General features: G+C 37.1%; 1 protein-coding gene across 6 annotated transcripts in view; it reads right to left on the bottom strand.

The window, feature by feature from the left end:
- UTRN (utrophin) overlaps positions 1–12,410 on the bottom strand; it is a 514,842-nt gene that overhangs the window by 352,468 nt on the left and 149,964 nt on the right. For all 6 annotated transcript variants that reach the window (XM_058736181.1, XM_058736184.1, XM_058736182.1 and 3 more), the window contains exons 18-22: positions 11,557–11,644; positions 5,777–6,018; positions 5,432–5,612; positions 2,519–2,664; positions 1,646–1,858 (exon numbers count right to left, since the gene is read on the bottom strand). In XM_058736181.1, the coding sequence (XP_058592164.1) occupies positions 1,646–1,858; positions 2,519–2,664; positions 5,432–5,612; positions 5,777–6,018; positions 11,557–11,644 (870 nt within the window). The remainder of the gene's footprint in view (positions 1–1,645; positions 1,859–2,518; positions 2,665–5,431; positions 5,613–5,776; positions 6,019–11,556; positions 11,645–12,410) is intronic.

Here is a 12,410-nt window from a genome sequence, read left to right as displayed (position 1 = left end):
ATTCTTTTTTTATTTTATTTTATTTTTACGTTTATTTATTTTTGAGAGACAGGGTGAGACAGAGTGCAAGTCGGGGAGGGGCAGAGAGAGGACAAACAGAATCTGAGGCAGGCTCCAGGCTCTGGACTGTCAGCACAGAGCCTGACGGGGGGCTCAAACCCACGCACTTTGAGATCATGACCTGAGCTGAAGTTGGATACTTAACCGACTAAGCCACCCACATGCCCCAAAATTAATGCTTTATTCTAAGGAGAGCTCAGCCTTGGTATAAAACTGAAGTTTACACTTAGAAAAAAAATTCCTTCCACTACCAACACACACACACACACACACACACACACACACACACAGAGAGAGAGAGAGAGAGAGAGAGAGAGAGAAAGAGAGAGAGAGAGAGAAAGAAACCTCACTATCTTTATTCTCCTGGTCACTCATTGGAACTGCCCACTGGGGCAGTTCAGTGGTCACCACTCTTGTCTCATCTTTCTGGACACCTTCACACTGATCTGTAGAGTCTACCAGCCTCTCTTCTACCACATATTCCCTGATTTTGATTTTTAAAACATCACTTTCATACATTTTGTCTTAATTTTCAATCTTGTCACTTTATCACATGCTTCACACAAAGTCTCACATCCATATGACATATGTATTTTATATATATGTAAATAATCTCATTTATATACTCTCTTGGAAACTAAATCCAAATATATGTACATATATACAATATATTATATTATATATTAATATATATCCAAATTTAAATCTATTACTAATTTAATTTCATTCACTGAAACATACTTACTGAGTGCCTCCTCTGTGCCAGGCACTATACCATAAGTCTATCTTGAGATACAACAGTGGGAAAACAAAACAAAACACGACAGATCAAAGTAAGGAGATCTCAGGAGGACGGAGAACAGAGTGTGATGGACTTATTCTTCATCCAGACCTTTTCTAATAGAAAACCAGGTGATTTGCTGGAGACCACTTCTCCATCTTCTTCCCAGATGAAATGGTAAAATCCTGTCTTACCTGACATTGACGTTTACCACTTTCTCCTTAGGTCCTAACATTTGCCCCTTCCTCTGGAACTTCATCGCTGCTTCATCTGTCAACATTTTCAGATGTAGGAAAGGATTCTACTCCTGAATTTTCATGTCCCTCAATTGACCTGCTTTCCCAATACGACACCGTTTATTGACAGCCTGGCTCAGATTTGTCTCAAGAAGTCTTCAAAAACCGGCTTCAAGCACTCATCTCTCTGGTACGAGGTGGGCAATTTTACCACTCTAACCAAGTTCCCCTGCAACCTAATCACTGGTCTGAATATCATGCCAGCTCCTCATCCCTGAAACATTACTTTGACCAGTTTTAAGCAATTTTCTCTTTCTTTAAGATCCAGTTCACCTCTACCAAGAAGCTCTCTTGCAAAGCAAAAAAAACCACAAAAAACAAAAAACAAAAAAACAAAAACAAATGTGTTCTCCAGCACAGTAAGAGCAAGTCAGAAATCCCAACTTATATACATAATAAATGTAGGACTAGAAAAAAATGCAAAATATCCAAATAATACATAGTAGAGTCTTACATAATAAATTACCATTTTACTCTCTGATAAAGTCCTAATGGCCTCTGGATTTACCTCAAAAGCTCCAAGTTTGGGAGTAATTTCTTCAAGCAAATGAAGATCTTTGGAAACCTTGACCTTTAGTTTGTTCCACTTTCCCTGAACATCATCAAATTCTTGCTTATACATTGTTTTTACATCTGGAGAAACATTTTTCTCCAAAGCCTTTGTTTCTTCTGCAAGTTTATATAATGTAGGTTTTTGATTCTCAAGGATTTCATCAAGAGCCTGGAAAAAATTTTTAAAGGTTAAAAATACACACAATAATTTGTACACATGTAATAATACGGGCTATAACACAGACTAAGGTCACTTTTTAAGAGGTATTCAACTAAAAAAGAATTGTGTAAAAATCATGAAAGAAAAAGAAGCATAACCAAAAAACGTTAAAGCTTTCCCTTCATGAGTTGTCGTGGGCCAGAAATAATATATTCTCCACACTAAAATCCAGTATAACAATACACTCAGTGAGGATCCAATGTGCAGTGCTCGATGGCTGATCTGTTTTATCTGATGAAATAACGCACAGTCACATATCCTGAATGACCAGAGAAGCATTTTTATTTAACACAGAAGAAAGAACACATCAATTCAAGTAATATTCATTTTATTCAAGACATTTTAGCAGATTATGAACAGGTTGAGAATTCTAGACTAATTGTAATAGAAGGACAAAATATGCTTTTATTTTATTAGTCATATTTAATAAGTTTCTTTCAACTGACGTCCTACATTATAGTAACTAACCTTCAAGTTATAAGGAGTTTTTGATCAATTTTGACCACAAATAGCTAATATTTTTTTAGGTAGCTGAAAACATACTTCAAAATAAGTGATATGTGGTATTAAAAAGGACTCCAGACTTCTAAGACCTACAATATATATTACCTTTTTCTCCTGCAGGGTTTTCTCCACCTTTGTGAGATCATTCAAGACATTCAAAGATGTCTGGGCCTTCCTTTCTGAATCATTTAGTACATCTTTCAGTGTTTTCAATGTTTCCAAATATGCATGTCCAGGTTGGCTCTTCAGTTCTGTTTATTTAAAAATACTTACTTTTAGAAAATAGTGTTAGAAACCTATTATTATTATCATTATACATACCATTAATCTTCTCTATATAAGTGAATCCTAATAGCTAGTAAGTTAAACTCCGTAATTAAAATTTTAAAGGGTCTCCGCTAGTTACTAAGCTAAATCATTCCACTGGCATTTCTGAAAGTCAGATGGTGACTTCATTCTTGCGGATGTTGATGTTTGAAATATTAACTAACTCACTATCATTTTTTCTTCATTTCATCATGATGAAATGTCTCTCTAAAGATGGTACTACAATGTTTCTTTTGTCTCATATAATGTCCTTTTCCCCAGTAGCTACACAAAGAATAAAAGAAAACCAGGGTCCCCTCACCCAGTCTTCCTCTGAACTCAAGGGTGTAGACAAATGGCCACCTACAGAGTGGTGGGCGTTACACAGAACAGGACAGCCAGGTTACCGCAGGTACTCTGAGAAATAATGACTGCAGAAGCCAGCCAGAATGATGTCTACCTCAGCCACTGATGTAAAAATCACAGACAAGCAACAGTTGTGTGGAAAGGAAGGAAGCTCATTTGAAGTACAAAGAAGCAAAACCAACTAGAAGCAAAAGTTAAGAAACCAGCAGCATTAGTCACAACCGCCAAAGGGGTGGAAAGCACCCAAATGCCCTTGACAAAGGAATGGAGAAAAAAAATGTGGTATGATACATATAATGGAATATTACTCAGTCTTAAAAAGGCAGGAAACGGACACATGCTACCCATATAGATGAACTTCGAGGATATTATACTAAGTGAAATAAGCCAAGTACAAAAAACAAATGCTATAGGATTCCACTTATATGGGGTGTCTAGAATAGTCAAACTCATAGAAACAGAAAGTAGAAGGTGGTTGCCAAGGGCTGGAGGGAGGAGGAAATGAAGAACTGTTGTTTGATGGGTATCGAGTTTCGGTTTTACAAGATGAAAAGGTTCTGGGGAGTGGTTGCACAACAACATGAATATATTTAACACTACAAACTCCACACTTTACAATGGTTAAAATGGCGGGGGGAGGGGGGGGGCGGGGGGGGGGGTGCCTGGCTGCCTCAGTTGGAGAAGCACACAACTCTTGATCTCCAGGTCATGAGTTCAAGTCCCACACTGGGTGCAGAGATTACTGAAATGAATAAAACTTTGAAAAATAAAATAAAATAAAATAAAATAACGTAACGTAACGTAACGTAACGTAACGTAACGTAACATAACATAACACAACATAAAATAAAATAAAATAAAATAAAATAAAATAAAATAAAATAAAATAAAAGCGTTAACATGGTAAGTTGTATTTTATGCCTATTTTACCACAATTAAAAACAAAAAATAGATTTAGAATTTTTTTTCAGTTTCAGGTCAGGAACTGTGTTGTATTCCATAATGTTAAACAGATATTTTAATGTACTGCTTTCTCAATTTACTGTTACAAAATATGCTTCTATTTTTGACAAGGATCAATATGAAGGCATGTTTTATACAGGATATTTTAAAAGCAATACTCTCAAACATTTATTTTACACTGTAGGTTAACTGAATTCAATGAACAAAAAGCATGGTGTCCAAATGCCTTTCCAGAAGAAAGACAGCATGACACATTTGCTTACCATGCACACATACAGATTCCTACAAGTCACTGCAAAATATATACTTGCCACAAGGCAGGGTATGGTTCAACATACAGCTTTTTAACATTCATTACCCATAACACTACATAATACAACACAATTCCTGACTTACACAATAGCTAAGGAGAAAAAACAGAACATATGAATGATGAGCTCTCAAAACACTTAACGGTTAAGGTGCCAAAACCAGGTTTATTCCAAAAGTAAAAACCCTTTATAATTTTCAGCCTTTGAAAAAGAAACATGATTTCTTTTCAAAGAAGAGATGGTATTGCTAAAACCTGAACCACTTTGAGCAAAAAGAAGTAAGGGATCGTTCCTTTTAGCGCTACTAGTAATGATGTTAGCTGGCCTCCTTCAAGAAAAGGAAGGAAGAGCACCTTTCAAAACACTCTTTAAGAATCATTATATGTAGGGGCACCTGGGTGGCTCAGTCGGTTGAGCATCCGACTTTGGCTCGGGTCATGATCGATCTCACAGTTGATGAGTTTGAGCCCTGCGTCAGGCTCTGTGCCGAGAGCCTGGAGCCTGCTTTGGATTCTGGGTCTCCCTCTCTCTCTGCCTCTCCCCCTCTCGTGCTCTGTCTCCGTCCCAAAAATAAAGATACACATTAAAAAAAAAAAAAGAAGAAGAAGAATCATTATATGTAGAGCAAGTGAAAGCTGTTTGCACTTTTACAAACAAGTGTGAATCCAGGAAATACTCTGAATATACTTTAAGACCCAGAACAGTAGCAGGCACAGAGGAAAACAGAATGTGGCTAGTGTAAAACAAACACGTGTGCTCTTTGTGTGAATATGGGGAGTAATTTTGTTAATGTTTTATTTATTTCTGAGAGAGAGAGAGAGAGAGAGAGCAAGAGCGTGAGTGGGGGAGGGGCAGAGAGAGAGGGACAGAGGATCCGAAGCAGGTTCTGGGCTGACTGCATCATGCCCAAGGAGGGGCTCAAACCCCAAACTGTGAGCTCATGATCTGAGCCAAAGTCGGATACTGAACCAACTGAATCACCCAGGCACCTGGGACTAATTTTTACATTAAGGCAAACTGAGAGAGAAGACAGTGGAGACATCTACTAAGAAAACCAAGAGAATGGGTTTACCGTTCTCTAGCTGCTGCTGACGATGCTCGAACTCCTGTTGCACAGCGTGGTAGTGGCCGAGAAAGGTATCAAAGCCCTGCTGGACAAAATCCGGGGTGGAGCGCTGAGACTTCAGGGCTGAGCAACCTGCACGCGCCTTTTCAATTTTGGGGTGGAGGCTGAGGAGATCTGTCAGTTCCCGCTACGGAAGAGAAAATAGGGTCACAGAAGTCACTGAAGATGAACATCCTCACAGAAAGTGAATCGGAGCGGCATTAACCTAACGTTCATGATACAAGCAGCATCTTTTTTAAATACAGGACTGGACATAGGATTCTTTCATGTTCTGGATGGTTATCTCTTTACCTGACAGGAGTCCTTCAAGCTCTGCAAGGACTGCTGGGGAGATTCTGAAAAGGGAGTGTGTTTTACCCACTCCTCTTTTGTCTTTACGGTCTTTTCGAGATCATCAAGCTGCTTAAAGTAAGCATTTATATCTTCCTGTAGCTGAATCTTTCTTGCCAGATCTTCCAAATGCTGAGATACATCCTTCCATTCTGAGAATACCTTCTCCAGAACGTTTTTTATTTCTTCATTAGGAATACCTTCTACGCGGACATAAAAAATAAGCAGACACTTCATATGTTAGTATAAAAATTGTTTTCAATTTGTTATAAACATTCTGACCTATTCAAAATAATGAGGCGATGTCACATATAATGATCATTCCTTTAAGTCCCTTTTAACATAACAACAAAATTACAATGATACCGTTAGAAATAACTATGTTTCAGGGGTGCCAGGGTGGCTCAGTTAGCTAAGCATCCAACTCTTAATTTCAGTTCAGGTCATGATATCGTGGTTTGGGAGATCAAGCCCTGTGTCGGGCTCTGCGCTCAGATTCTCTCTCCCCGACTCCTCCTGCTTACATTCTCATTCTCTCTCTCTCTCTCTCAAAATAAATAAACTTAATTTTGTTTCACTCCCTGACCAAAGCAGGAGGCGGGAAGCTTGAAACAGCAGTTCAGGAGTGGTATTGCTGTCACAAGAGGCACATCAGTGGAGTTCTAGCCACTGCCTTTTATACAAAGTAGCTTCTCCAGTGAACCAGGGAAATACAATGAATTATGTGGACCGGTCAAGTTCTGACATGAGAAGGTAAACCCTCTGTCATCACAAAAAAGACAACTGGCTAAATAATCGAGGAGGGAGCTCAAGAGTCTGGTTTGACCAAACCATAGTGTCCTAGGAACCGTAGAATGAACGGTGAGAAGCCCTACTGCAGGGAGCAACCTGGTGAGTGTAGGAAAATTGGGCCAGCAGCCAGGCCCGAGAGGCTTCAGTGGCCTACTGGGCATGCCCCACACAGACCAGCAAAGATCAAAATATCAAAGCAGTGGTACGATGATCTACTTTAACACATCAGAAAAAACACCATTATGTTTATTACTGACATAATTTTAGCCCGTATTTTTGAGTGGTAAAGAATGTCCATAAAAATAATAGTTCTATGTAATAGTAAGTTTTATCACGGCCCTTCCCTTAACATAAAATGCATCAAATCATTGAAAATTACTAGGAAAAAAGATGGGAAATCTGCAAAGGAGTCTTCATCTCCTTAGGAGAGCATGCATGTTGAAAGAATGGACTTAACATCTTTATTATTTGAGTAGGAGGGGGAAAAAAACAATGGTGCTTTGTAAATATACACAATCAAAATCCAGGGTAATGAGAGCCCTAAGGAATAAAATGGCATGTAAAACAAAAGGTCACTTACGAGCTACAGAGGATGCAATTTTAAAAATCCTACAATACACTGTACCCACAGAAAATCAGAAATGCAAACATGACGGGACATAATTTGAATATATCAACCATGTCGGCTGTTAAAGTTCACTGGCCAGGATCACACAGGTAATAGAATATTAGACCCTGGCAAATCATTCACACCACAGTCCAAGTTCATTTGTCTCTATTAACAGGGTTATAAACAAAACAAATCACCATTTTCCTGACAAACTCTCTGAGCAATGGAGAGCCAGGCTCTGCTTCTATGAGGTCATTTCTATTCTAGGGGGGCAAAGTAATAACATCAGCCACTTCATTTTCATGTCAGAGCAGTTTATGCTAAACGAGAAAGGAGATTAAGCTGGTAAAATTTTTGAGATGGAAAATTATCCCTTCTCATCTGAAAACAGGTAGGAGGTAATTATTCACTGACAATATATTACAATTCACCCATTTTGCCCCTTCAAACCATTTCTCAAAATTTAAATCTCCTCTCCTCTAAGCTGGAGATATTGCAGGTTGGACAGATATCAGGTAATAATTAAAGCACAATTTGCACATCAAGTAAGGAAAACTACACATTGCTTTTCAAAAGAATTCTTTTATTTTAAGTTTATTTTGGGAAAGAGAAAAGCACACGCATGAAGGAGGAAGAGGAGCAGAGAGAGAAGGAGAGAGAGAATCCCAAGCAGGCTCTGAGCTGACAGGCTCAACGCAGGGCTTGAGCTCATGAGCCATGAGATCGTGACCTGAACTGAAACCAAGAGTCAGACACTTGACTGACTGAGCCATCTGGTGTCCCAATAATTGTCTTTTTTAAATGTTTGTTTGTTTGTTTGTTTGTTTGTTTGTTTTAAGAGAGAGCACACTCGTGTGTGCGTGCACATGAGCAGGAGAGGGACAGAGACACAGAGAGAGAAACAGAGAGAATCCCAAGCAGGCTCCATGCGAGATCATGACCTGAGCCAATATGAAGAGTTGAATACTTAACCGGTAGAGCCATCCAGGTGCCTCTAAAATAATTGTCTTTTAAAATAACTGTTTTGCTCCCAGAGATCCTGATTTATACATTTTCTATTTCTATAGAACATCCAACTCTTAAATGACTATTCAAAAGCCCAAATCAATAGACCATCATTTTACTAGTTACCTAAAAGGAATAAAATATAACATATCCATGGCACTTACTCTTACTTGACTTTATACCTTTCCATCTATCACTATTGGAATCAAGAGAAATTTTACAAAACCTAGGACCACCATCAAATTCCACAGGCTAGTCATAATATATGTCATCATAAAGCCATATCATCCAGTGCCCAGCTACTCTATTTTATTAGTTGACAATCTCTAGGAAAAAGATAAGCTGAATCAAGAAAAACAATTATAATAGCCATGAAAGTTAAATAAAATATATTATTTCCTTTTTTAAAAACATTTTTATGCTATATAAGGTACCACAAAACATAATTCAAATGCACAAGGCATATAAGTCCCATCAAACTTCACTGTGGTGGGACTTTCGATGGAACTATTTTGAAGAAATCAATGACATGATTATTAGAACATCTGTTTTACCAAAGGCTTTTTTCTTTTTTTTTTCTTTTTTTTTCCCCTAAAGACTTGTTTTCTAATGGGCTGAATCATTAATCTACATGCTTACATAGGCAGACTCTAGTCAAATTACACTCTGTGAAAAACTTCCTCTATGTTAATTATCCATACTCTAGGACTTATTTCAAATGTCTTGGGGAAAAGGGAGGGACAGCAAGAAGCACCCAATTGTGCTTTCATTTCTGCTCAACATTTCTGCTTTATAAGAGCAGTAGAATTAATAGCACTAAAACCACATGGAGAGAAGTAATATACGATACTATAAAATTAGAATAACAGATAAAATGGTAGATAGTGGGGGAGATTTTGAAAAAATCGCTTTTATCTCAGTAACACAATGTACACACTGCTCAAAAAGCAAGAAAGTAAACCCAGAACATAAGTGCCCTATTCAGACCAACACCCCCAGTGCCCAGCTTCCCACCCCATCCTAAATATGTCTTTTGAAATAAATAAAATTAGGATCCTGTAATGAATGCATTTCCAGTCCTACTAAATGCTCCAAAAATAAAATGGTCATGTGAAATATAAAGGGTTTCCCATGAAATTCAACAAGTCTACATTACGTCACAAAATTCATTCCTTTACAAAGCCACAGATGATATAGCCCCCATATTGCACTTGATACTTTGCAAGTAGAACTTTGACATGATCTCCGTTTCCAGAGTATATATCTCAGTACATATCTATTCACAGTAAGAGTGCACGTGACAGAAGCTGAACTCTGCTAGTGAGTGCCTCACATTCTGGGCAAGAAAGCAAAGAAATAAAAGGGTTACATGAGTCACCCAAGGACACAAAACTAGGAGAGGGCAGGAGACCCAGAGGTCTCCTATTTCCCAATTTGCTGTTATTCTCACTGGAACATAACACCTCTCACCAACTCCTCCCCTAGGCAGTCTTCTCCACCGGCCTTACGAATCCTCACATAGAGCCTAAAAGCTGATGCAGAAATGAGGGTAAATTCAGTAGCCAGACTCATGAAAGCACCCCACACTCATACCAGACAAAGTCTGGTTCCCAAACTACAATATTAATGCAGAAGTGAAGAACCTACAATTGTAACAGACATAAATTCAACACACAATTTATTATAATTATTCAATCAGCACCTCAGGGGAAATTATGGTCTCTCTGTATCTGTAGGTTTCTTCAAGTAAATATCTGAAAGAGTAATCTCCATGTGGGGTCCTCTCACCCAGGGTAATTAAGACACTGAGCTAAGTGGATTTTGAATGAAAACACCGTTTTTGAATAAATTTTGCTTTATTTATATTTAAAGAAAAAAATAAATTAAGCTGTACTAATACCTATGGATAGACAGTGTTATATTTGCATAATTTTCCAATAAATGGACATATATTAGACATACGGATAGTTTTGTATATAAATGTGTGTATGTCTACATGTCCCCAGTGTGTGTGTGTGGGTGTGTGTGTGGGTGTGGGGGTGTGGGGGGGTGTGTGTGTGTGGGTGTGTGGGTGTGTGTATATATATATATATATATATATATATATATATATCATTAAATGACATTTTTTTAATGCAGAGACAAAAATAATCTAAAGTTTTAAAAAATCTGATTTTCAGGGCGTATGGAAAGCTGACTGATTCATAAGGAACATGAGGGAACTTTCTGGAGAGATGGAAATTTTCCATATATTGTTTTATGGGTATAGGCTTTTCAAAACAGCCCAGTGAAGTTTCATGTATTTCAAGGTAAGTAAATTTTACTTTAAAAAAACTATAAACAATAACAATAATAACAAGGAGTGAGGAATGAGTAGGGGTATAGATAATTCAAGAATGGCAGAATATCATTAATTACTGAAGCTAGGTAATCAGTATAAGGAGGTTCATCACTCTGCATTGTATATATTTACATTTTCCAGAATATTTACATTTTAAAAGCTAAAAAGATTGACAACTACTACACTGAAGATTCTGGTCAAACTAGTATTCCTGATTCTGCCTTGGGCGTCTGTGGCTTTTGTCAAAGAGCTCTGATATAATAAATATTCACTGAATGTTGGTCATTATTTAAAAAAAAAAGAGAGCTCTGCAGCAGACCTCCAAAGCATTTACTATCACTAGAATAAGGAATAGGATTTACAGGAGAGGTCTCTCAAAGCTAAACCAAAGGAAGAATCATATGCAAAGTGGATATCAAAGCTATTCATCTTTACATTCCCCAGAGTCACTGAGGGCTAATGGCAAGGGAAAAAAAAAGTTTCTAAATACAGGTAAAAATTTCCAAGACAAGCAACTCCTTCTCAAATTTAACTATAAAATGTTACCTGCAATAAATTAAGATTAATTTGAACGTGATCAAAAACCAAATGACCTTAATGAACTGACCTTACTGTAACTTCATTTCCCAAAGATTTCCAACATAAAATTTTCTTTTGCCACCCCCTCTCCAAAAAAAGGTCCCAATATATAATGTCAAAGGAGGAGATTTTAAATTTTTCTACATCAGTGGATTTCAACCATTCTGCTAAGATATCAGAGCTTTAGGTTGTCTGACTCTACAGAAAAGCAGAACAACTTCACTTTTCTGTTTTGTCATCAGCTTCAGCACAGGACTTCATGTGAAAAAAGATTCTGCTGCTTAAAGCTTAAAAAAACAAATTGAAAACCACTTTTCTAGAAAAAAAAAAGTGTTAAATATATAATTTGTCAAACTGTAAATATTATTCACTGCTACCACCTAAAACACATTTTTAAAAAATCAAGGGTCTCACCTTTTCCCATTTGCTCCAAAAGGATTTGTCCAGTTTGGTTTAATTCATTCAGTCTGGGGCTTCTTTCTGTCTGTTCTTTTTCTAATATCTGGAAATAAAATTCCAATATAAGAATACTGCAAACTTTCTTCTCAATATAATGTGCATGCTATTGTAACTTTCATGTTTCGTGTCCCTCCCACATTCTCTTTCAGTGTTATAGTCAAAGTTGAGGTAGGAGAAATACTATAAGACAAAACTATGTAATTCCAGGCTGCCACACAGAATTCCAAAGCTGATTTAAATTTCAAAAGGCAAATCCAAACAAATAATATAAACCTTTGGTTGATTTTATAAGAAAAAAGTTGCACATTATAATTATGAGTTCCTATCAAAAGGAAATAATTAAAATTAGTGTTTTAGATCCAGGATATCTATTCACATACATATAACCTCAGTGTCTATGCCACACAATAAAAATAACTGAGTCAAATGAACTGAATATTCTATGACAGAGACACTGAACAAAAATTAATCAACAAGAAAAACAGAAATATTTTGAGCCTCACTATTGTCTGATCTTATAATAAGTTTAGACTCTAACGTAAATTTCAACCACAGCATAATTCATACATAAATTTTAAACTATAACAATATGCTTTGGAACCCAAACTGAAGCATTTTGTTCCTCATGTTTGAAGAATGGCTCTTAATTTTAATATTTATGTCTCTATAGTTTGATATTCTCGATGCCCCTATATGTCAGAGACAGGGAAGACAAAATCTTTCCAAAACTAGTAAGAAAGGTTTGAACAAAATCAGGAAGACACACACACACACACACACACACACACACACACACACACACAGAGGTA

The sequence above is a fragment of the Neofelis nebulosa genome, chromosome 6 (assembly GCF_028018385.1).
Source record: "Neofelis nebulosa isolate mNeoNeb1 chromosome 6, mNeoNeb1.pri, whole genome shotgun sequence".
NCBI classification, from domain to species: Eukaryota; Metazoa; Chordata; class Mammalia; order Carnivora; family Felidae; genus Neofelis; species Neofelis nebulosa.
This window is presented reverse-complemented; position numbering and strand designations above follow the sequence as displayed.